The sequence below is a fragment of the Prionailurus bengalensis genome, chromosome B1 (assembly GCF_016509475.1).
Source record: "Prionailurus bengalensis isolate Pbe53 chromosome B1, Fcat_Pben_1.1_paternal_pri, whole genome shotgun sequence".
Lineage (NCBI taxonomy): Eukaryota > Metazoa > Chordata > Mammalia > Carnivora > Felidae > Prionailurus > Prionailurus bengalensis.
Genome location: NC_057344.1, coordinates 170,328,529 through 170,355,572, shown reverse-complemented (window position 1 = coordinate 170,355,572; position 27,044 = coordinate 170,328,529). Strand labels below are relative to the sequence as shown.

Genomic DNA, 27,044 nt, shown 5'->3' with positions numbered 1-27,044 from the left:
TCTTAACTGCCTTGGTCCACAAATGAAGCATGGCTTTTGTTCACATCCCATCAGTGAAAGCTAGCACTTGTTCCTTCTCCTCTTAAACTGCAAGAGGCTGGGCGATGTAGTTTTGTGACCATCAGAGCATCCCGTCTTCATAGGCACTGGGAGATGTTTCACAAAATTATTAACATCTCCAGGGAGGTGATTTGTGACTCTTCTTTTTTTGTGTGACTTTATTCACAACATTGTGCTATTATTGTCTGAATTTTCTAAAATAAAAGTAAATTAAGTTTATATCACATAAAACTATACATTAAAAAAAAAAAACAACTTGAAGTTCAGTATGAGGGCCAAGTGTGGATCCTCCCTCTGGAGGTGCAAACAGGTTGGGACACTCACCACAGTGTATGTTTTAATATGGCCCTTGTATCTTTTTTTTTTTTCTGAGAATTAATTTTTTTTTTTTTTTAATTTTTTTAACATTTATTTATTTTTGAGACAGAGAGAGACAGAGCATGAACGGGGGAGGGTCAGAGAGAGGGAGACACAGAATCTGAAACAGGCTCCAGGCTCTGAGCTGTCAGCCCAGAGCCCGACGCGGGGCTCGAACTCACTGACCGTGAGATCGTGACCTGAGCCGAAGTCGGCCGCTTAACCGACTGAGCCACCCAGGCGCCCCTAATTTTTTTTAATATATGAAATTTATTGTCAAATTGGTTGCCATACAACACCCAGTGCTCATCCCAAAAGATGCCCTCTTCAATACCCATCACCCACCCCCATCAACCCTCAGTTTGTTCTCAGTTTTTAAGAGTCTCTTATGATTTGGCTCTCTCCCACTCTAACCTCTTTTTTTTTTTTTCCTTCCCCTCCCCCATGGGTTTCTGTTAAGTTTCTCAGGATCCACATAAGAGTGAAAACATATAGTATATGTCTTTCTCTGTATGGCTTATTTCACTTAGCATCACACTCTCCAGCTCCATCCACATTGCTACAAAGGGCCATATTTCATTCTTTCTCATTGCCACGTAGTACTCCATTGTGTATATTAAACCACAATTTCTTTATCCATTCATCAGTTGATGGACATTTAGGCTCTTTCCATAATTTGGCTATTGTTGAGTGTGCTGCTTAAACATTGGGGTATAAGTGCCCCTATGCATCAGCACTCCTGTATCCCTTGGGTAAATTCCTAGCAGTGCTATTGCTGGGTCATAGGGTAGGTCCATTTTTAATTTTTTTGAGGAACCTCCACACTGTTTTCCAGAGTGGCTACACCACTTTGCATTCCCACCAACAGTGCAAGAGGGTTCCCATTTCTCCACATCCTCTCCAGCATCTATAGTCTCCTGATTTGTTCATTTTTGGCCCTTGTATCTTAAGAGATTCTTCAGTCACTCACCAAAGTGTCAGAAAATGCACTGAGCATGGTGTTAGGAGGTCCGTTCTGTATGCATGGGTGATTTGGATATAATATTTATTAATGCAGATCACTAGGACCTCTTTGCCTGATCTGGCTGGCTTGGAGGATTTTCCATGCCTCCCTCAATTGTCCCTTATGTTTCCTTCCAAAATCCTTCCCTCTGAGAGAATTTTCAGCTAGCGGAAGTGGGAAGTAACAAGGCAAATGTTCTCTCTTTTCACAGTTTGTTAAAGAGTTTTTCTTTAGCAAAACCACTTGTGCATGAAGATGTATATTGAAAATGCATCTTATACAATGCTGACAAAGTCGAAGAGATTATTTCATAACTAATATTAAAAGCTCTATGTTGGCAAGTAGCACGTTCACTGCCCTTTTGAAAGATCACAGTGGAAGATAGAAGAAAGAAGCCCTGTGGGAGGACTATGACACGTTCCATCCTACACATTAGATTCCATACTTTATCTCTGGCCTCCACTCTGGACAGCGAATTGTAGAGATACTCTTCTGTTAAAGATCCTTTTCAACATTCATCATTGGCTTCAAAGTTCAGGTCTTTCGTTTCCTTGCCCCATACTTATTTTTTGTTTCATTACCTGCCACTTTCTTGCGTTTGTCCTGTTAAAGAGTCCACCATGGCTGTTTAATATTTAAAGGCTGGGATCATTTGCAGGTTTTAGTTTAAAGGTAACCATAGCACACGCACACACATTCATTATTAATAGCAGAGACGCACTGTAAGTTCTTAGGAATCTTCTTTCGATGTTAGTTTCATATGGGTGCTGCTGTTGCGAGAATGAGGCTCTGCTATTGCTATGTGGCAAGTGGACTAATGCAATAACACTGATCCAGAGATTATGTGAATTGTTTATGTGGGTGGAAGTGATCATGCTAAAAAGGGACATAAAGCCAGAAAATGACAGGCCACGGAAAGTCCGGTTTCGGATCGCGTCATCTCACAGCGGGCGAGTTCTGAAGGAAGTGTATGAAGATGGGCAACCATCAGGCTCCCTGGATTCTGAATGTGCCAGCATCTGTGGGGTAGATGGACTGAGTGAGTCTGATGGACAGCAAAACGGCCACATAGGATCAGAAGGTGATGAGTATGAGAACGACCAGGATAACTTGCTGGTGTTAGCGAGGGCTGCCAGTGAGAAGGGTTTTGGTACAAGAAGAGTCCACATTTTAAGCAAAAATGGCACAGTCAGAGGCGTCAAGTACAAAGTGAGTGCCGGCCAAGCTCTATTTAACAATTTGACCAAAGTATTGCAGGTAAGTCAATGCACTTTGCTTTTCCCGGGCTTTGTTCTTAACTCACCATCTCAACACCTCTGTGCCCTCCAGTTGAAAGCAAGCTTCTCTTATTCATGACTCCTACATACTTCATGAGTCACTCCCCCATCTAAGGTATTGTCTCAACAGCCATCGATTAAAAAGAGGGTCATTATGCTTAGCAAATTAGATGGATTCTCAAAGTCATATTTCTAAGTGGTCTTTTCTTCCAGTGTGCAGTGACTAAAACAATGTGTCTGTTTCTTTACCAAGATGATGGTGTTCAAAGCATCTGAGCACAACTTAGGAGTTAATTTTTGGTTTATCACCTTCCAGATACCAGATTAGCACTTATCATCACTTGTATGGATTTTAAACCAGAGAACATTGAGAGCTGCATTCAGTGGCGTTGGATTCAGTTGGAATGTTAGGAAGTTGTAAAGACAAACTTCGACTTGCCCCTACTACTCTGGGGGTTGCAGCTTTTATCTGAGGTGCCTTTCTTCATTCATTTGCCCATGGGAACTCTAGAGTAGCACTTGAAAAAGTTATCCCTCTGTAAATGTATGGAGTGAGATCCAGATCTTATAGGAAAAATGTTAGCCTTTAAAATGTGATAGATTCTGCACAGTAATGTAGGAATGCATTATTCAGGTCTGGAGGCCTTTGGCAATGATATAATGTTTAGACAAGTTTTTGAAATTGCCCAGAAGCATTGGTAAAATGATTTTCTGTTAAAAGCAGGGATCATTATTTCAGGAATAGAATTCATAATCACTATCATTAAGGTAGCAAACCAATATTTTTCATTTTAATACCTTTCTGTATTATTTTCAATATTTAAATAAAATCTCCTTGATGAATTATACAGTGCCTCTGCATTATAGACAGATATAACAGTGGTAGGGAGAAAGGATTTTAACCAATAGTATTTTATTATTTTTCATTTCAAAGAAGTATTTGGAAAGATCACATCACCAGGATTAAAAAAAAAGAAATTAAAGGGTAAAAGCAGTTAAAATCAAAGGTTATTTTCATATGTAGAATTTACCCATGAAAGATTTCACTGATTACGGATGAGGTGGGAAATCAAAAGTTAGAAACTGATGACTATGTTTGACTAATTTGGAGATCTTGTATAGATTTCTGAAATAATCTTAGTGGCCTCTGTGTTTTATCTAATGCAGAAATTATCATTGTCAAAATATAAGCCAAGACTCTGTAATAAGTGTAAAAATGTTTGCATTTATTGTGATTAATTTAGCTTTTGATTGAGTCATGATTTGAATTGCTTTACGATCTGGAAGGTTATTTACGAAACTTCTGCACCAGTTATAGTACTGTGATTTGAATTTATTCATATCTCCCCCCAAAATTATTATTTATGGGTAAATACCTTAAATCTTCAAGAGAAAATGGTTTTCTCCCTATGGCTTTGTCCTGAAAGAGCTTATAAATTCACATATAGAAAATAGAAGAAATTCTATAATCAGATGTTATTACTACATTACTTTATAATAGTTAACTTGTATACTTTTCAATGTGTAATTCCATCACCCTTTTTCTTTTGAAAAAAAAATCCAGTGAAACTCATTTTTTAATAACTTACCCATATTCCATTTACCCTTTGCTTCAAGAGGACAATAGTGATTACTAGCAGAAGTCCCTCAAAGACTGGTACTTAACCATTTTTCTTTCTAGCCGGTCCTTCTTTCTGTATAATGTGGGCAAAGTAATCAGCATATTGCAAGTATTCACAAATTTTGGCCATCATCATTACTTTTATCATCATCATCATCACTATCGTCATCATGGAATGTTCTCTGATCTCTCCAGGACAAAACATAAGTTAAAGGAGTTCCTCTCTTGGATGGGGGCTGCTAGTTGTGCTATTTCAAGGGGCTCCATTCATATCACTGTCCATGTAAATAGCACCCCTCAGAGTTGTGCAATACAACCTATGCAGCATTATATAGAGAGCTGATTTGGATGCTCGCTGCTTGTTAAAGGATAGGTGTCATAAGGAGTGACAAATATCTTAGACATGTGCTTTACGGTGACTGAGTAGGTTTCCATAGGCATCCCACAATGCAGTAGCAGAGAAGCCCTGGGGACTAAAAGCAGAAGTTACCATGAAGTTACTTCTATACATGGTTATGGGACCAGATGTGACTCTTCCCTGGATATCTGTATATTTTCCACATCCCTTAGAAAATAAGCAGCAAACCTAACTGGATGTAACTGTGATGTAGCAATTTCTCTCATGGAGGAAAAAGTGAGGAGTAATATTTTGGATATTTGATTAAGGTTTTAATGCACAATCTTATTGAAGCAAGGCACTATAATTGAAGACACAGGTTTTCTTCCTGTTTTAAGTCATAAAATCTTAAAGCATTCAACTTGAAACTTGAGAGGAAACCCAGTTATAAATAAAAGCTTTCAAAGAACCGGTAAATAACTTGGCTTCCTCTCTGTTAGTTTCCCATTCTGTTACTCCTGTCTCATAAAATATTGGCATGGAGCTTGCAAACATTTCAGCTGTGCAGAGAATTGTCATTGAAATTATTTGCCTCAAATATTTTTACTTCTTAGGAACACTTATTTAGAAAGTTGTGTATAAAAGGGATATTAGAACAAATTCCCATTTCATGTGTTAATTAGTTTACTCTATAGAACTCTGGGTAATTGAGGATGTGCAATATTAATTAAAGTTTTTGACAGTAGTAATGGACCATGAGGTAAAGAGAGGAAAGTCACTTAGATGTGCAGGTGGGCCTTGTAGAGGGTGGTTCATTGTTTCATTTGTGAATCTCTCAAAGCCTCCAATGCGTCTAGATTATAGCTCTTCAGATACAGGTGCTTGGTTTTTCCATTTCTCCTAGAAACAACAAGAATGTAATGCTCAAGAGAGGCTCATTTGGAAATCTGAGAACGTGGAATCTAGTGATGGCCTGGAAATATGCATTTATTAGAAGCCTTTTAGGTTGTTCATCCATACACTGAAGTTTGAGAATCATTGACCTAGCATGTAAAATGGAAATTCATCCAGTTCGCTAGAGTTAATAAAAATATTCCTTAATGTTCTTTATGTCTTCAATATTTAAGGGGGAAAACAAAGAAGTTACGTATTCATCTGTCATTTGTTCTTCTGATCATGTTAGATCACCAGGGAGGGGTTTCCTGAGCCAAAGATAAAGATATCCCGACAGACTTGTTTCCTCTTGTATCCTAATTTATCAATCAGTTGTTTTAGAAATGGTTCCTGAAATTACCAGTACATTCTGATGTAGGTGTGGTGTTTTAATTTTCTTTAAGAAATTCTGTAAGGATAATTCTACCTAGATAAATGATTTTACTCGTCATTACTGGAGAATTTTAGAAAAAAAGATTATTTTGTATTTATTTTTTACAATTAGTCACTGTTACCTCATGCAAGACAAATCATAAGACCACTATGTGGCTCATAGCGCTCATCACTCAGGGCATGATTAGGTTCGAGATACACCCGTGGGGCCAGGACAGGCAGCGAGTGGCCCAGGTGCTCGGGGAGGAGACAGTGCAAAAACCAGCCTTAAAAAGAGCTCAGGGACTTAATGATTTCATATGTGCCAAAATTACTTTGAGAGGTTTAAATACGACAGTTTTCTTGATTTGAATAAATTTATAGCAAAAAAAAAAAAAATTTGCAATACACCTTGACCTTAGCAGCAACATATTTCCAAAGCTTCTTGGGGTGGGTCAATGATGCAGATAATTAAGGTCATCAGTTTTTTTCTAATTTGTTCCTATGGGATTAAATTTCAGGCAGTAATTAAATATCAGTAATTTTTGTCTTCATCCTATTTTCAAACTTGTATAATCTATTGTATACTCAGTTATAGTCTTTTTTCTGTAATTTCTATACTTTTAATTCCCTCTTTTTACAAATTTAAAGCTACTGTATTAGAGAAAAATAGATGCCAAGAAGGACAATAGCTATCCCCATGTTATAATTTGCTGGTTCCTTTCTAAAAACTCAAACATATAACTTTTCATCTTTGTATTTACATGCACATCTGTGGTTAATGTGTTTATATTTATAAGCATTTTAACATTTCAAGATAAGTAAAATAAAAATAATTTTACATTTGTAGAAGAATTTATATTTTGCAAATATTTTCGGGTACGTTATTTTACTTGATTGTTCCAAAGATTTTGTGAAATACGGAGCGATAATGCCTGCTTGTAGTAACTGAGAAATCAAGTGTCTGGCCCAAAGCTAGTAACCTGGGAACCCTGCCTTTCACTGCTTTGGCTTTGTTAGGTTTTCAAAGTATAGTGCTATATACAAAAACACTCAACCTTACCTTTATTTTTTAAAATTTATTTTGAGAGAGAGTGCACAAGTCGGGGAGGGGCAGGGAGTGAGAGAGGGAGAGAGAGAAATCCCAAGTAGGCTCTGTGCTGTCAGGGCAGAGCCCAATGTGGGGCTTGAACTCATGAACTGTGAGATCCTGACCTGAGCTGAAATCGAGAGTTTGATGCCCAACGGACTGAGCCACCCAGGAGCCCCTTACATTATATTTTTAAAACTTATCAAACCTTATCATCTCTATAACATCATGTGATTAAACTCTTTTCCGATTGCAAGGGTTGACACTGGGAAGGGGTGACTGGGTTAAGTCCGGGAAGACCCCTGCTCAGCGTTGTTCACTAACTGTAGGATGAATGATTATCAGAAATTTCTGGCTGTACTTATTATTAATCTCTAGTAAACTTTATCTAGCTTTGGCAATAGAGTAATATTCCAATGAAAACAAGGCGATACTCTTGATGACTTCTTGGTCCCAGTGGTTTATTTGGACCACTCTGGAAAACAACAACAATAATACTAAATATTGATTAAGTACTTACTAAATACACTGTCCTTATTATTTATGTGCATTGACATTTATTTCTCATAGCAATTTCATGAGGTACTATCATTATTAATTAATAATAAGTTGAGCATATTCTCTGCATATGAAACATTGTTATAGGATTTAAAATCTCATTCAGAAAAATTATTATGTAATATTCTATCAAAATAAGCATCTATTAATGGAAATATTGCCTTTTTTAGGTATCAGGAATAGCAAAAGCTGCAGGATTTTTTATGCAATTTCAAATGATGCAAGAAACTACATTACAACCCCAAAATGGGTTGGTACAAATGATATATTTTTATGGAAAATTATATAATTGCAAACTGATACACCCGAAGTTCCTGTTGTTACCGGACAGAGAACCAGTTGCAAACTCTGGTTCAGCTGCTCACCTCTCGAAATTCAATACTCAAGAGACAAGTGATGGTGGGAAAGGAAAGGTTGCGTTATTTAGGAAGCCTCAACCTGGGAAGATGGTGGACTAATGTCTTAAAGACTGTCTTCCCGGTCTAGGTGAAGGCAGAGGGTTTTAAAGGGGAAGGGTTGAGAAATGGGCGGGGGCGGGGGTGGGGGTGGGGGTGGGGCTGGGGGGCTGGGGGGGTGCTAACATGCAGGAGAAGCTGATGCTCTGGCAGTTAATTATATGTCAACATGACCCTCAACAGACTTGCTGGCATCGATGGCAGCTGTTTTTAATGGGGTCAGGGCTTATCTTCCAAGAAAGCCTGGTTCTTTATTCGTCAAGGCCAGTGATCTGCAAAATCTCAAGGAAAAGGCGGTTAGTTCTCCTACAGACCAATGGACTTAGGTTAGCAGGCAAGGAGTGCATGATCTTGAAGGAGTTAACCCTTCAAACTTGTTGAAGTGCTGTTATGATGACCACCTTCCACATACCAATGCTTTGCTATTCTTGGCCACAGCGTTTGACACTGATGCTGATTAGGACTTCAGTAAATGTTCTTTCTTTGAGTTAATGAATTAAGTGAAATTCTCTTACAAAGTGATTATTTTTTTTTTTTATCTCTTTTCAGTTTGGAGAATTCTCCTATTGGAAAGGAATAGGTTTTGCGTGGTGAAGTGTTAGTAGCTCCCTCCATTCGGTTCTTTCTGTTGTGGGTTATCTTCTAGATTCAATCAATTATTCTTTTAATTACCATTTGCTACATATCTATTATGGAGCAGGCACTAAGTAGATAATGTGAGGAGTAAGACCCAGCTTTTGCCTTCATGGGCTATTCAGTAATGTATTGTGAATTGTTGTGTAAAGTGATTTCTGGAAGAATTCAGACACAAAACTTGACTTTATCTTCTTTTTCCAGAGGCTTTTCCCTCTCTGTTTTCTCATTGGCCTAACATAGTCTCTGCTACCCATTCCTCGTTTCTCCCATGCTTATATTTTTCTCCATTTAGTCTTTCTGTTACTAGACCATCATTTTATTACATTCCTTCCTTCAACTTCTCTTGCTTTCTTTCTAATTTAGGTCCATTTCAAGGCCCAAGGACTGAAGGGTAATCTACATAATTAATGACTCTTATCTTCATCCCACAAGGCTCCAGTAGTCAGTAACAGTGACTCTGACCATGAGTACTTATCCCAATTCCATGAATCTTACTACAGATTTCTGTCATTAGTTCAATGAGTATCTAGTTGGAATATTTCTCATTCTCTCCTATGTACTTGTATCATCAGGACATGGGATCACTGTGACATTTTAATTTGTGGAAGGCTGACGCTTAATCCATTAATTTACCTAAATTCTGACATCAGAACAACATGCTGAGAAAACCCACAGATTCTACAAGATGACTTGAAACTGCTTAATGAACTCTTACTGATAGCAAATGGTTACCACATAATTAGGAAATTAGCACCTGATGCTTCCAAACATTATAAAAGCAATATAATAGCAGGGCTAGACAAACATCTTTGGGTGGTCCTACTCATGCTTACAGAGTTTCTGATATTTTCTTTGAAACCCGGTACCTTGAATTTTATATAACAGCAATATAAATATTTAATAGTCTTTAAGTTGACACTATATAAATACATCACTTCCTCAATCACTATTGCCTGGAAGGAATTTTAGAGATTATAGACATGTTAAAATGTCATACAGAAATTTTTTAATGTTTATTTATTTTTGAGAGAGAGAGACAGAGTGCAAGTGCAGGAGGGGCAGAGAGAGAGGGAGACACAGAATCCAAAGCAGGTTGCAGGCTCCGAGCTGTCAGCAGAGAGGCTGATGCAGGGCTCAAACCCACGGACCATGATATCATGACCTGAGCCAAAGTTGGGTGCTCAACCAACGGAGCCACCTAGGCACCCCCATACAGAAATTTTTATTAAGGGACTTTGGTTCATGTACACAAGTCTATTCAAGTAATATTTAGGATCTCTTTGCTCAATTTTATTTTTGTAATAATTCATTATGTCACCTAATTTCTGACAAATTATTTATGCCTTAGAACATTTTGTTAGGAAGAAGTAGGTGCACATTTTGTTCATGTAATTCCTTCATAGTTAATAGAATAAATTGTAGAAGTATTTATTATTTTTTTTATTCCTAAACAACAAAATTGGTGTTAGTTCACAACCTCTGGAGCTTCCTGGGTTAAATTTGAAACAAGCTCCTGTACATGGAGGGCAGGAATTGACCAGAGAAAGAGACAGGCCACTCCAGATTGGTAGGTGGCAAGTTTAATAAGTAAGGGAACTTACCTATGAAGCTTGTCTTGGGTAGCCACAAGATGAGTATATCTCCATACCCACTGGAATTTTAAAAGTTTATATAGAGGCCTTAACTGACTTCAGTTACAAATACTATTCAGATGACCTCAATAACACCTTACTCTCTCAAGGCTGCATCTTTGAACAGCTTCAGCTGTGGGAATGGTGGCTGGGGGCATACATTCCAAGGACAGGAGAGGAGGTGAGAAGCCTGTGACTGCCCATCAGTTGACAGCCATGTCCTCTTGATTAACTCCTCCAACAATTAGGCCATGGAAGAATTAAGTTGCCCCCCTTTTTTGCACCTTTTATGTAACTAATGATATAGAATTAAAGATCTTTATTGTATGAAAAGTCTGAAAGCTTGACTAGTCCACAGAGTGGGTAGAGTAGTGAAAGCCAGGTTGTTGATTTGCAAGAGATAGTTTTTGTTAGAAGAGAAAACCTGGGGGAATTATGTGCTGACAAGTCAGTGGAAATCAAACAAGGAGAAAGAATGCCAATCTGGTAGAGACTGAATGAGGGTCATTTTGGGAAAGGAGAATAGTTGGATGGGCTGTGACCTCAGGGCAAATTGGCAGGTTTAGAGATTGGAAAGTGGGCTTTGTGGATTAGAGCAGGGTCAGCATGGACAAGCTGTGGGATTGCCCTGCTCATCAGTGCTCCAGAACCAGCCTGTGCTGGTAGAGCAGCTGTGCTTACCTGCATGTTACCTTTGGTGTAGAGCCAAGTTCAGTGTCCTCTCATGACTGACTCATGAGCACCTTCTTTTGACAGCTGTTAGCATACTGTTTGGGAAACATCTGGCAGAAGTGATGCCCTCTCATGTTTCAAGATTCTGCTGAGCTCAAGTAAACACTGCCCTTTTCAATGACACAGGACTCATGATTTTCCCCAGTAATAAAGAGCAAGGCCTTTGGCATCCAGATTGTGTGGTTATGTGAAAGAAAAAAAGCCTGCAGTATCCATATTTAGGGGGATTGAACAATGGTAATAATTATTCACCTAGTGTATTACTTTCCTATTGAAACAAATTGCCATAAACTTGAGTGGTTTATAATAACACAGATTTATTACTTTATAGTTCTGGAGGTCAGAAGTCTGGAAGGAGTTTTATGGGACTAAAATCAAGCTTTCTGTAGGATTTTACTCTTTCTGGAGGCTTTCTGAAGAATCTGTTTCTTGCCTTTTCCAGCTCCTGGAGGCTCCCTGGGTCCTGGTTCTGCATCTCTCTGACCTCTGCTTCCATTGTTATATCTTTTTTTCTAACCCTTCATCTTCTTTCCCTTATAAAGACCTTTGTGATTATATTGGACCTACCTGGGTAATCCAGGATAATCGTCCTATCTCAAGATCCTTAGTGAAATAATATCTGCAGAGCCTCTTTTGCCATATAAGGTGACATATTCATAGGTTGTGGGGATTAGGACATGGATATTTCTGGCCAGCCATTAGTCTACCTGCCATACCTGGTAGGTACAGTAAACTTATTTTGTCTATGAGAAAACTAAGACTTTATGGTAGATTCAACTTTTTTCCAATGTGTGTCACACATGGACGCACTTCTGTCATGACTGCATGAGGATAAGAGTGGACTTCTACACCCTTGACTTTAGCGTTGGCCACATGACTCCCTTTAGACAATGGGATGGTAAAAGCTTGAAATGTGCTTGCATGATTGAGTTTTCTCTCCTGCACTCTTTCCAAGAGAAGGCATGCTGCAGGAGGCTGGCTGGTCCTAGGAGAGTGAGAGACATGAAGAACAGACCTGGACCCAACCAACATTTTGAAGCCAAATCCTTCATAGCTTAGCCCCGATCTGCTGACTGCCAGCTAAACTGCAGACTCAAGAGTGAGCCATAAATGTTTAATGTTGCATTTCACTCTGTTTGGGGTGGTTGGTTAAGCAGCAGGAGCAAACTGGTACAAGTTCACAGATTCTGAGTACCTTGCTCAAAGTCTCATGATGGTGAGTGATATAACTATCAGAAGTTTGACTCCAAAGCTTGGGCTCTTATCCATCAGGCAACTAGTGTCCAACCACTCATTGGATGCCTGAATTTTCTCTACAGCATCTCTGTCAAGGTCTTACCTAGCCTTTGGTGGGGATTTCTAGAGGGAAGAGATTCAGAGTCTTGGCAAGACAACGATTCAAGTCTCACTATCCTGTGGATATTGAACCTACTGAAACTGATCATACCAGGATAGAGTGAAGGCCATCTGTCACCCACTTCCATGAATATAATTTAAGACTAAAATAATATTTTTGGTGGCCACATCACACTGTTGTGATGTTGGCTTGTTGACTCATTCAAACATCTTTTCTCAGTGGAAAGATTCATGAGGTTAAAACTTTCAATCTCATAAAACATCTGTTTTTATTTAATGTAGTACTCTTGTTAGTTTTTTTTTCTGTGTTTACATACAGGACTCTATATTCAACAAAATTTAATTTTATTGTGTTAGTCAAAGATGTTAATCCTTTTGGACTCTGGTCTTGTAATTAGCTATGCCTTAGCACTTTATGGAGTTGATGGAACACAGTTTTGATTGTGGCAAACTATCAGCATGGAATAGCACTGAGTAAAAAGAATTGACCTTAAAGCAAATAAAGTTATCACTAATGAAGTGGCAAATGTATTTTATTAAGTATAAGAAACCAATAAATTTAAACTAGTGGTCTTTTTAATACAGAAAGAGGAGAGAAATGAAAGATGTGCAAAGAGGAGAGAAATGAATTATGTGTAAGTGGTTGTACCATAGACTGTATCAGCCTCAGAGGGTTTCATGGATTTCCTTTTAGTAGGCTCTTTAACAATGATCTTTACACATTACTCATATAGTGCCAGAAACTTTGTTCAGGAAGGGAGCCATTTGTCTCCCAGGGGTCATGGATGCTAATTCCTACAATCTCAGGGAAATAACTGTGATTCTGGGAAGCAGATAACTTGTAGTCATGGCACAAATTTTGTGTGGTGAGTCGGTCAGACCAATACTCAGTAGTAGTGGGTTTCTAGAGTCATGGAACTTCATTCACAATGAAAACACAGCAGCAAGAGCCTGAAGGCTGAAAATTTGCCTCTGTGAGTACCTTGTGCTTTTAACTGTAGTTCTAGGACAACATATAGTTATACACATCTGTCAGTTAAAAGAAAGTATTAGGAAATTTCAATAACCAATAAACCAACCAAACTTAACTAAGGTTACCACCTCTCTTTTGAACCATATAAAAAACTAAATCATGGAGCTTTGAGACACAGCATCGTAGATTCTCTTAATTAATCACAGCTGTCAGGGCTGCTCTTCTAATTGTGGGATTTTTCTTTATATATATATTTTTTTCTTTTATCATTCTTTATTTCTGCCTACTTCAGCATCTTCCATGGCCAGTTCTTTCTGCCTCAGTTACAAGTTAGCTTTCTCAAAAAGTGTTTTTCATATTTCTAAGATTTCTAGAGATGGAATTATGCCCCCAAAGAAGTGACTTGGTGGTGAGAGCTTATGACGACTGAAGCAGACACAAAGCCTGTGCTGGAAATTAGGTAGCTGCCCGCTCAGCCTGCACAACAGGCTTTCTCTCTCTCTTCTGTCCGTCCTTTCTGTTGGAGGTAAATGTGAGGCACAATAAACCACTGCTGGAAAGACCACTTGACTTGATTCTTTCCATACTGGATTCAAAGTGACTACTGGCTCCCGTTTCGTAGTGTGGGCAAGAAGTCCTATACTAGTCATCACTGGGGCTTCTTTCCCTACCATTATGATCTGCAGGATATACAGGCTTGAGGGGGTCAGAAAACCTAGCCATGGTCCTGGTCTGTGGATTCTGGCACATTCATCTTCATTTCTGCTCTTCCAGCCCCTTGATGCTGCACTGATGCTGCTCACGGGCCTTTCACATAAATTGTCTCTCAGAATACCCTACCTCTACTTTTTTCAGTTCTTGGAACTACCCAGCTTCATCTTGTGTATGTCCAGGCTCTTTTTTTTTAATTTTATTTTTTAACATTTATTTATTGTTGAGAGACAGAGAGAGACAGAGCATGAGCAGGGGAGGGGTACAGGAAGAGGGAGACAGAATCCGAAGCAGGCTCCAGGCTCTGAGCTGTCAGCACAGAGCCCGACGCGGGACTCAAACTCACGAACTGCAAGATCATGACCTGAGCCGAAGTCGGACGCTCAACCGACTGAGCCACCCAGGAGCCCCGTGTATGTCCAGGCTCTTGAAAACATAACTCCATCAATTATTCACAGGAGCAGGAAAAAACCCAAATTTCTAAGAATCCCCACTTTTCTTTGTGAAAAATACATAATTCCTCCATGAAGGGGTAAGAACTGTATTCTCTGGAGGGAGGTGACCTAGTTTCATATGCAGAGTCTGCTATTTCCTGGGTGGGTGTGATGGGGAAATTTACCTAACTTTTGTAAGCCCTGGTTTTCTTGTTGCTGAAATTGGGTTAATGATCATGATTATTTCCTATGAACTGTTGCATATAAACCATTTTGCACAATGCCTGGCATGTTATAAGTGCTCAATAAATATTGTTATTATTTTTATTATCCACCTCAACAAACAGTGAATTGTTAGGGATGAAGACCTTCTACAAGGGCCTTCTAGCTGGACTTGGAATCAAATTGACATAATTCAGATGAACATGAGAAAATAAAATTTAATAGTGTATGTAAGGGAATCCACATAGACCTGGAAATTCCAAGAACAAGGCAACATGAAGCTTACATGAACTAAGGAGAGAGGTAGAGTCTGAAGATACAAAGGGGAGGAAGGTCATTAGCAGGAAGGCGAAAGGAGATGTTTTTAAAAACAAAGGTTGCCCTATTACACAGATAAGTGTATTAGGTAAAAGGGAGTCTCTGTTAATAACTCTTCCTGATACAGGCTCTCCTTTATAATGTAAATTTAGGCAGTTGAGGACCATGAAGAGAGCTTTTCTACATCTACTGAGTTTTGATGACTTTTAACTCAAAATGATGTTCACGCCAAAGTGGCCTATCTTGGGGAAGCCTGCCCTTGGCCTCTATAGAATCAGTCATTGTTAAGTACTCTGCTAGGCAGTGAGGGTGCACAAAGATGAACAACACATGATTTCTGTCCTCAGAGGAATTAAGTTCTTTCTTATGAGGAATACAAACTCATAGTTACTATAGAATGTAGTAAGTACTCAGAGTTTACTGGGGGACAGAAGCAGGACATCTGAGTTCTTTTAAATTCAGAATCTTATAGAGATTCTGTTCTCTTCACATAACATCTTTTAAAACTAGGGCTGCATGGGAACTCTGGGCCACTCCTTAGAAGGCATTATGGTACTACAAGTTTTGTTGGCTGAACTCACTTCCTTTTGGGAAATCTTAGCTTCTGCATCTAAACTTGGCTTAGCCTCTGCCACACAAAACTGTTTTCCTGAGGCCAGTTTCTGTGTTTGAGTTTCTCGTTGGCTTTGGCCCCTCACTGGGTCTTTGTCTTGGATTCTGTAGTTTTAACTTCCTGTGACTACTTGGCCATGTGTTTGCCAGCCTGGCTGTGCTGCACTTGGCTGTGTACCTGTGAGCTCAGCCAGCTACCTAAGTGCCTTGTGTCTGAGCATTCCCGTACAACACCTGTCATCCTGAAAGCCTGGCCTGCCTCTTCTGGACAGAGGCGGGCTCTCTCTGTTCTTTCGTAGTAGCCTGGATTGACTTGTTATGCCTTTCAACAATAATTGGGGAATTATTTGTAAATATATGGGATGTACTCTGCTATAAGGCACAGAGTGGACTACTAGATATGGCTTAAAATACTTAGACATTTGTTATATCAATTAAGAAGAAGTTTAGAGGAGGCTCAGGTTGTTGGTGGCTTGATAATGTGATAAACAGCTCCATTTTTCCTGTTCTGTGCTCTCATCCTTAGCTTGTTTGTGATGCTCCCTCATGGATTCAAGATGACTGCCATAGCTTAAAGCTAATCCAGAGGCAAAAAACAGAAGAAGAGGAAAAGCAAAAAAGAACATTCTTTGTAGGTGTGCCTCTTCTAACAAAAAGGAATAAGAAAATTCTGGAAACTTTCTAGAAGCACTGTCTGACATTTCATTAGCTGGAATAGGGTCTTAGGGCCACTATTTGTTATAACAAAGAGGCTGGGAATATGAATATATGGCATTGCCTCTCTGGTAGAGCATGGGTTTGGAAATAGCTGTTGGATAGACAAGCAATAGTGCCTGCCACACCATTACTAAACAACTTTGGTGAGATTTAATTTTTATTTTATGCAATTTAAGTCACATTAGATCATGCTACTAAAGCACTTTAATAGTGATCACATGTCATAATATTTAGTTTGCTTATCCGTGTTTTTTTCTGTCTTTCCAGGTTCATTTCCTCTTATTATTATTTTTTTTTTTTCAGTATTCATTCCTTTTGATTTCTGGCTGCTATTCATCTTTTCTAAGGCCTAGAGCTTTTTACCTGATTCTATTATTCTAACACTAGAACTTCACAGACATCAAATGATATTAGGGGTGGTAAGCAATTTATTATTAACTAACAGCAATATAAGTCTAAGCCTGTCAGCTATCTGCCATATCCATAGTAGGGCGCTAATTGTGTAATTTTAAACAAGCGCATGCCACATTTGACTTAAAGTGAGCAATCTAAAACAGAAAGGAACTTCCCCCAAGTAGTGCACATTGCTTTGTTTTTTCCCTTCTGCTTGCCTACGTGGAATCAAAAACAAAATAAAATACTGAACACGATGACTACAGAGTCACAGGGATCATTCCCAAGGCTTCTTCCTTCACTGCCTCCATCCGCCTCCCCCTTCCAAGCCTCAGGGGCTCTGCAGTCAGTGAGGTGGAACTCATTTCACATTTGAGGAGAACAATGATAGGAAAGCTCTCTGCATGCAGAGCAGGGCAGACTCTCTCTCAGCAAGCCTGTCAGCAATGCTGCTCTGGATTCTGCTAGTCACAAACAAGCTTTTTAAAACACTGACTTAAAAGAATATTATTAGTACTGGTAATAAGAGCAACCCTTTATTGAATGTCTACATGTGACAGAAATTTTCTTAGGTACCTTTCTAACAATACTGTTTCTTTAATCCATTAACTTATTTTACATAATAGAAGCTGACAACATCCCAGTATGATTCGAAGGACAATGAAAAAAAAAATTTGTCCCCAATTATTTTTGTCTTCATTTTGATCTGCCGCCTGAAATCCTTTTCTATTTTTTCCCCCCACTTTCCTGCTCCAGCTAAGTGTCTTCTGCTTAGGTTGAAGTTTCTAGAAGTAGAACCTGAGATTGGGTTCTTGTGAAAAGTGATTTATTGAGGAAGTACTCTCAAAAGTAAGGGGTGAAGGAAGCAGGTTAGGACAGGGGAGGGCAGCTCAGCCAGGGAGTGGTCTTGGCTGGAGACCAGCTGCAGTCTGGGTACTCAGAATACAAATTGTATCATGGATTTGTTTCCACCTTGCAGTAATGGGCTGGCATTTTGTATGCTTCTGTCTGTCTGTCATCAGCCATTGGCTGTCCATGTATGTGTGTTTATGTATGTGTGTCAGGGCATCATCTGTTCTGCTGAGATGTTTATCCAGAAAGGGGAAGCTGTGAGTTTTTAGCAGCCAATATTCATGCTGCTTGGGGGGTGGGTCAGCCAACCTTGTGAAGGGAGTTCTGGGTGCATCCACTACAGTCCACCTCTTGCCCTGTTCAGATTTACTTGCTTCTTCCATCAAGTTCATTTCATCCAGGCATAGCCTTGCCACAGTCGGTGGGACAATTAGTGGGATATAAATTATAGCCCCCACGCTGTCGTTGGTCTCAATGTGATAACTGGTATTTATTTTCTTCCTCTTTTACCATCCATTTTAGACCCCCTCCTCCTACCTAGCTAGCACTTCTGCTGGTCTAGGTGGTTTGCATGAGTGGGTGGCCCTTATTTTTAGTCCTTGTGGAGTCTGAGCCTCTGATCACTATGCCCTTGTCAGTCAGTGGTTGCTGTCCTTGACCATTTATATTTAAAACCATGTGAATACCAAGAGAGGCACCAGAGTCCCAGCTATATTTTTATCTGCCCCTAATATGTACCAGCAGTTCTATATCTTTGAGAAAATCAGGGTCAATTCCTTCTGCTCGTATAATGATTCCTTTTTATACCAACTAGATTACAGTCATGGTGAACCTAAGGTGACTAGATATCAACTGTAGTTTTAAGTTTAGTGAGCCTTTCACTGTGTTACTTGGTACAAGTATTCCCTTCCGGGACCAAGGGCTTAAAACTAATAATACCTAAAGTTGTAGTAATTCCTAGGCTCCAGGTGAAGGCCTAGGAATGATGGCGAATGGGATCATTCCTACAGCTTTCCGTTGGTTCCTGGACCCATGAATTGTAGGTATTGGAAATATAGCACCATATAATAACCACCATATAAGCCTAACATAGTACTGGCTTAAGGTATAAGTGGCATCCTGAAGAATGATGCCCCTTTCCCACAGGGTTTCATCTCCAAGCTGATATATCATCTGTACCTTCAACATGATATATCTGTTTGGTGGCAGGTTCTGGATGATACGACACATGGTATGGCATGGTCTTGGTCCTGATCCTGAACCCTAGGGGTTGGTGCTATGTCTTTCCTACTGGTGCTATGTCTTTTCCTATTTCCTGGCTAGTGATTTGGACATAATGCTCTTCTTCACTACAGATACTTTAATAACATGGAATCTGCTGCGTTGTATGCATGAACCCACAATTCTCGGTTACTTGTATTTCAGCCTGCAGCTGTTCTTTTTGTCAGCCCTACCCCAAACTAACAACCTTCTGTGCCACTTGATAAGTGGATGTGTGTCTTCTAACACCTGAAGAGGTCCACAGAGCACTTTATTTCTTTCTTAGAGATAGAAGGGGCAAAAATAATTTGGCCTTTCCTTTTGAGAGAAGGTTCCAACATGCCTCAAACCACCAGACTCCTAGATAAACTCTGTGGGGTTTATCTCCCACACTCTGAAGCAGTGTATCTTATATTCAGGTGTTTAGTATTCCTTGCTCATCAGGTCTCATTCAGAGGAGTTATTAATACAGGGGGACCAGTGTGGGGTTCTGCGCAATGTCAATAGTTGGCTGCCCTTCCCCCCTTCAGTCTCCTGGATGAAGAGGCTCCCATTCATCTGAAGGAATTATCCTCTGTTCGGAGGACAGCAGCAGAGAACAGTTAGCAGCCACCACTCATAGTATCTGAGGACAGTGGACCAGCCTGGCGAAGGGGAGAGGTAGGGACACACCCTAGCACCCACCACACCCTATAAACATAAAATGATGTTATCTGGAGACAAAGGAGGAGAAGCATTGGGTGGGGAAGGGATCAAAATTGAGGATACTAGGATCTCACTAAAACATTGCAAAGAAGAGCAGTGGAAGGCAGTTGCATTGCAATAAAGAGAGGAAACTAGGGTAGTGGTTGCCAAAGTTCAGAATAGCCCCAGGGCTTTCCTGTGGAAGTGGCAGCAGTGTAGGGGTGGAGAGAGGGTTGTTACATATTCAGAGAATTTGCAAGTCAGTTGTGAAACACTTGGCTGTTTGAAATTGGCTATGGTGGGAGTATTCCCAGCACAGAAATCAGCTAACACGGGAAATTAGGGCTTTTATCCTCTCCCTGAAAATAGTTTACCAGCTCATCATTGTTACTAAAACGTTTCTGAAAAGAATATCAAAACAGGAAAAGGTGAAGAGTAGGAGAGCCCCCAAGCCCCAAACTCTCCCTACTTAATAATTTACCCTGGAGCCAGAGTTCATCCCTGCACATTTTGCTTTTCCGCAAATGCAATCAGAAAGTGCCATCTGGCTAGCCATTTTTTTTGAGGCCATTATTGTTATTTTTTCTCATGTAAAAAAAAGTCCATTTACTTCCGGGGTTTTCTCAGTAACTTTATGTTGCCATAGATATGCAGAAACTCTCCCCATTCTGTTTTTCCGCCTCCTGTGGATTTCGTCCTTGTATAATTGAAAAGCTAATCATGTTACTCCCCTGCTGAAAACAAATCAATGGTTCTTGGCAGCATTTACATATAAAATCTAACTTCAGAGTCTGCTGTATGACCTGAGTTCTTCTCAGAAGCAGAATATGAAATGAGGACTTGCGTGCAGGTCGTTTATTGGAAAGGTGATCTCAGGGCAGGAGGGAGAGATGGAGAAATGTGAAAGAGGGAAGGGGATAGAGCCACGGCAAAGGTACATTGATTACTGCCGTGTTTAATGAGGGTCCTTCGATCCTGCATCCTGCTGGGGCCTTCTGAAGAGTATCTAAAATGCCTTTCAGAATCCACATCAACTGGGAGAAGCATTCTTTTATGGTCTCTTTCCCTTTGGTGAGGATCGCCCCACGAGATCTATATTCCCCCACTCACCACACACACTTGTAGGCTACACATGCCTAAGAGCTGAGGGGTCTTCTTTCGGTGCCCCACCCCGAGGAGCCAGAGAAAAGTCCGAGCTGGAAACATGGCACCGAGTCACAGTGAGTATCTGTCGGTACCAAATGACACGAAGCTCATATGGATCTGTTTCTTGAAGCCAATGGGAGGTGGAACAAAAGAGGCAGCTGATACATATGGCGTATAAAGCCTTCCCTGCTTTTCCATTTTACTCTTGCAGTCCCATCTCTGGGCATGGTCTCCCTTACAGCCCGTATGTACCGATCCCTTACTCTAACCAATCTTTGCCATTCTATATCATCTGATTTTTTTCGCTTTGCTTTTGGTACATGCCGATCTCTCTTCTTGAAATGCTGCCACTTTTCTCTCTTGGTTAACTCAATCTTTTAAACTAACCTCAGACGTGCCTCTTTCCTGGAAGCTTCGGTGCTTGCCCTCAGTTAGGTTCAATGCCTCTATAACTCTCAGAACACCCTCACTGCAGCTCTACTAAAGCCCTATTGCCACATACTATAACTCTAACACAGAAGTCTGTGTACTACTCAGCCTTCCACACAGGTCCACAAGGACGGAATTTTAAATTTCCACATCCTGGGTGCCTACCACAGTACTTTGCTGCATAATACATGTCCCATAAATACTTGTGGACTAAATGAATGTGTGCATTTTGATTTTGCAGTGGACTGCATCTCCTAAACAAAGAAAATCTAATCTGAGGCCATTCAAAGAATTGAAACATGCATATATTTTGAAAGAAGTTTTCTAGGTATCCAAGTATGTCTTGGATATATACAAAATCAACAAGGCAATAACAATGAAACTGTAAAAAAAAAAAGTCAAGCAATAAATTGGTGATTATAAACAGAAGGCTCCTGCTCTCATGAATTAGATTTGTAAGACACATTATGAATAATGATAAAAGAGGGGAAAATAACCCACTGAGAGATGAAATATTATAAGATAGTATAATTACTAGGAGATCAGAGGATTCTGGAATCTTCTGCGGATAGAAGGACAAGGAGGTTTCTAGGCAGTGGGTGAGATTTGAACTAGTATATGTAGTGGTGGATAGCAGTGACTCTGGAAGAGAACCCATAGGTTCAAACTCCTAAGTCACATATCACCCTTTATCTGTGTCATCTTGGGCAAATTATAGTTGCCTCATCTATAAATTTGAGTTAGTAGTTATACCTAATTTATGTGGGTATTGTGAGGATTAAAATAAGTAATACATTTATAGAGATTAGAACAGGGCCTGGCATATAATACTTGTATTATATATGGTATACTTACCTTAGAAAATGGGGAGGTGAGTCTCTTAGCAGAGACATAAGATATGTTTGGGAGTCAAGAAAGGGACTAGTTTACTTGTAGCACAGAGTTTGTTTGGGGGAAATGGTGGGAGGTAAAATTGGAAAGCTATTTTTGATTCTTACTGAGAACCCAAAGAGTCAGTATAGCCAGCAGTGAGAGCAAAAACGAGGTAAGGTGACTGTACGTCTTAGTTTCCCCTGTGGTTTAATTACTGCCTTGTTATAATTCCTAGGATACCTGTCACTTTCAAAAGTGTCTTGTTTGGATAAAAGATACCTAAAAAAGTGATATTTAAACAAGGGTCAAAGGGATTTGTGGAGATTATCTGGCATAAATGTATAATATGCACTACAGAAAAATATAGGTTGTTAAGAGACTGTTGTGCGTTTGTTTAAAGTCATATTTGTTTCCATGGAATCATAAAAACTCAGTATTGATGGGGACCTTGAGAGAATGTGATAGAATTCATTCTTCATTTTTATATTGGCACACCGTAATTTGCTTTCAATGTATTTTGAAATGTTCAAAGAAGTATGTGAAGCCAAATTCTTTGCATAAACAACAACAACAAAAAACAACACACATGCAAAATAGGCGGAAGTCAAAGCTCGTGACAAGGAAATTACAGATAGCTCATGTGCATGGGAAGTTCTTTACTTCATATTCAAATGGCAGCCCTGAACTATTTCCATATGCCAGATTTGGAATTGTATACAGTAGTCAGTACTTTGGTTTGGACAGTGACAACACCATTATGTGACAGTGTTTGTGGGATGATGTCAACATTCTGCACTTTGCCTTTATTATCTAATGAGCATAAGTGAGAAACTGGGAGACTTAAAGTGCTGATACTAGTGCTACGAACTATGGTTCTTATAATTTTAATAAGGCAAAATTTGAAATCATCAGTTGGCTTAAAAAAGCACCTATCAGTCTAGTGTTGAGTCAACCTAAGTCCACTCACTGGGCAGGAGTAAGAGATGCAGGACAGACCTTCCATGTGTGAGCCCTGTTACCCTGTGCTCACTTGAAGCTGGTCAGAACCCATGCAAAGCTGGTCACCTCAGTGGAGAATAAGATATGAGAGATGTGACATGGTGAAGATCGAAGTGGTATGTGAGAGGTGTCTGATACAAAGTCTTTTTTAGATTGCATTGGTATTTTCATGTCACCTGTACTGACTTTTTCCTAGAGTTCAGTTCATTTCCTTCACATACTTGGAATTAGGGTGTGTAGAGTCACCTTGAATGAAAGGATATTTCTTTCTCCCTCCACCGACCAGTTTGGTAGTTTTGGTACCACTGCTTTATTTGTAGTCTAGAACCACATTTTATTTTATTTTATTTTTTTAATTTTTTTTTCAACGTTTATTTATTTTTGGGACAGAGAGAGACAGAGCATGAACGGGGGAGAGGCAGAGAGAGAGGGAGACACAGAATCGGAAACAGGCTCCAGGCTCCGAGCCATCAGCCCAGAGCCTGACGCGGGGCTCGAACTCCCGGACCGCGAGATCGTGACCTGGCTGAAGTCGGACGCTTAACCGACTGCGCCACCCAGGCGCCCCTAGAACCACATTTTAAATGGTTACTCAAGACTGTTGTCGTCTAGTGATGCTGGGTATGTTTTATATCCAGTTACAAAGCCAGAGAGTAGCTTGGCTCAGGTTCTGTTTGCAAGGCCCTGTCTTGCCACATTTCATATAAACTGTATTTCCAGGCAGCTAATGAGGTGATTCTCCCTGCCTCCCCCCACCCCCCTGCCCCAGGTACCTGTCATGAGATGGTAAGTCCTAGCCTAGCCCAATTTCTGGTAATGAATCTGGCTTCAGTCTATTGCTGTGGGAGCTATGTGACTTCATTCCTACCTACCACTTTGTTTCTGTTCTATTTCTAGACCTTGACATGACTATCTTTTTTTGATTTATTTTTAAAAAATCCACTCTTTTTTGGGGTGCCTGGGTGTCTTAGCCGGTTGAGCATCTGACTTCGGCTCAGGTCATGATCTCACAGTTTGTGAGTTCGAGCCCCACATCGGGCTCTGTGCTGACAGCTCAGAGCCTGGAGCCTGCTTCAGATTTCTGTGTCTCCCTCTCTCTCTCTGCCCCTTCCCCGCTCATACTCTGTCTCTCTCTGTCTCTCAAAAATGAATAAATGTTAAAAAAAAATTTTTTTTAATTAAAAAAAAATCCACTCTTTTTTATTTTAATCTCCCATACTACTTGGAACATCGAGCAGGGGCATATCTATACCTAAAGCTACAAAGCTATCTTGACTGGAAATCTCTTGGAAAAATTATTTTGAACAGATAATTCCCCTTCCAGGCAAACTACTAATCAAGTGTAAGTGTAAAACAAAAATGTTTCCATATGTGCAAAGGCTCAAGAGAGTTTGCCTTCTTCACATCATTTCAGAAAAAAAAAAACAACAAAAAAAACACAACTAAACCTGCACTTTTACAAAAAAGAAAGGTACAAACCAAGAGATGAGAAGATTCAGAATTTAGGAAACATTTGATCTAATTCAGGAGAGCAGTAAAGAGAAATACCAGGAAGAAAGTCTTCAGGCAAGATAGGATTCACAGGATAAATAGTAGTAAAGGTAAGTCCCCAGGCATAAAGTGCATCTGAGATGCACAGACACATTAATCAAGAGAAAAGAAAGTAAATTATAAACAACAGGTAAAACCACAGAAGCTGATTAGTCATGCTCCAATATGTAGCACATGGAAATTTATCACTTTGAAATGGTCCTCAGCCTTTTTTGGTCTTTCATGCCATCTACATTTTGAAGAATACAGTTATTTAGCAGAATATTCCTCAATCTGGGTTTCTCTGCTGTTTCCTCATGATTAGAATCAGGTTATATGGGGCGCCTGGGTGGCTCAGTCAGTTAAGCGTCTGACTTCAGCTCAGGCCATGATCTCTCGGTTTGTTGGTTTGAGCCCTGCGTCGGGCTCTGTGCTGACAGCTCAGAGCCTGGAGCCTGTTTCAGATTCTGTGTCTCCCTCTCTCTCTGCCCCTTCCCCGCTCGTACTCTGTCTCTCTCTGTCTCTTGAAAATAAATAAATGTTAAAAAAAATTTAAAAAAAAGAATCAGGTTATATATTTTTGGCTGGGGTATTACATAAGTGATATATCTTTCTGGGGTATCACATCTGAAGGCACATGTTGTCCATTTATTCCTTTGAGTAATATTCATTTTGGTTTTTATTATGGTGTCTAATATCTCCACTGTAAAGTCATTTTTCTTATTTTAATTAATAAATACTTTATTGGGAGGTACTTTGAGGCTGTGTGATTATCTGGTTACTCATCAAACTTCCACAGCAAAGATTAAGCACATGTCGATGATTTTTTTCCATGAATAAAATTTTAGAATTATGTTTGCAAAGTGATGATTTCCCCCTATAGTTATTAGCATTCTTCTGTAAGAAAGATTCTCTTTTCTCCTTTGTTTATAGATTTATTTATCTATTTATTATCAGTATACAGACTGTGGATTCTTATTCACTGGGTTATAATCCATTGCTGTCCTTATTCATTTTAATACTCTAAATGTTCCATTTTTGTCCAGTAGGAAGGAGCCCCTTAAACTAGCACTGGTGTCTTCTTGACATGCCCACGTCAAATTTTTAAGCACTTCCTTACTTTTTTGGCATAAGGTAGTCCAAGCTCACTTTATACTTTCTCTGCTCATCCCAGGAATCAACCATTTCTTCAGAGAGCCCTGGTACATTCTGGTGCAGAAGGGTATTAGGAAACCAAAGTCTGGATGGTAGGTTTGCTCACAACTGCTGGTATGTCATAACTCGCCTGTCCTTTCATTGGACAAAGTTAATGGTGGTGGTGGAGGAAACCCTGTTGTAATTTGGATGTCTTTTTTTAAGTTAATTAGAAGCTCATGCTATTCTTTGTCTCCTAGCAATGCTAAGGCATGGAATGTGTAGTTTTATTTTTGGGCCTTGTTGATCTTATTTTTAGGGGGAGGATGCGTACAAATGATTTGGATTCAGGAAGCCATCACTATGAGTGCCGACCAGACCTCCAAGATCTAGTCTTTTGGTGTCTTCCTTACCCAGGGCATTTTCAGTCTCCAGGATAATTAAAATTTAGATGGAGATTTTACAATGCATTAATGTACATGCTGATAAAAACTTTGAGCCTAGAAATGTATGCTTTAACTCCCTACAATCTTTTACCTTAATAGTGTGTGGTTGCTTTGGAGTCAGAGAAGGAAGTTTGGGAGGAAATAAAGTCAAGAATTACTTCCTTCAAATGAACATTGATGGGAGGATAGCTCTTGTAATTTGCTTTTATACATTGCCTTCAGAGGCTGCTGCTGTTTTCCCAATACATTTGGCATTCTCTCTCTCTCTCTCGCTCTCTCGCTCTCTCTCCTTCTGCACACATGTGTGTGTGTATCCAAAAGTGTAATCCTTGGCATTTATGAAAGTCTAATCTGATTTTATTGCTGAAAGCAGAAATATATAGAGGAGGGAAAAAAGTATCCCATTTCCTGCGGTATTGACAGCACAAATGAGGACTTAGTGTTGCATTCCAATGAGATTGTGGTTGTCATTAATTTCACACCCACGGCTGATGAATGAAAATTGTTTTGTTGTATGAGGCAGACTGCTCCTGCAGAGTAATTAATCCCCAGTGCAGGGTTGGAACAATGCCACTGAAAATGCTGTATGTCTGCAGCTCAGCCGAGACTCGCCGGTGAGGGCTCTCCTGGCAACCACGCGCGACTCTATGATTACTTACACAGGGAGAGTGACAAATGGAACCACTGACACTCGTTTTTTTTTTTTTTTTTCCAACGTTTATTTATTTTTGGGACAGAGAGAGACAGAGCATGAATGGGCGAGGGGCAGAGAGAGAGGGAGACACAGATTCGGAAACAGGCTCCAGGCTCTGAGCCATCTGCCCAGAGCCCGACGCGGGGCTCGAACTCACGGACTGCGAGATCGTGACCTGGCTGAAGTCGGACGATTAACC

The 27,044-nt window shown here is 39.9% G+C and overlaps 1 protein-coding gene across 2 annotated transcripts in view; it reads left to right on the top strand.

Annotated features, from left to right (window-relative positions):
* GRXCR1 (glutaredoxin and cysteine rich domain containing 1) overlaps window positions 1–27,044 on the top strand; it is a 314,493-nt gene that overhangs the window by 185,339 nt on the left and 102,110 nt on the right. Inside the window, exon 1 of one of the 2 annotated variants that reach the window (XM_043572750.1) lies at window positions 1,803–2,677. The exons of the other annotated variant lie outside the window; for it this stretch is intronic. Within the exon in view, the coding sequence (XP_043428685.1) occupies window positions 2,168–2,677 (510 nt within the window). The 5' untranslated portion in view covers window positions 1,803–2,167. Of the gene's footprint in view, window positions 1–1,802; window positions 2,678–27,044 lie in introns of those variants that run through there. 2 annotated transcript variants of the gene reach the window in all.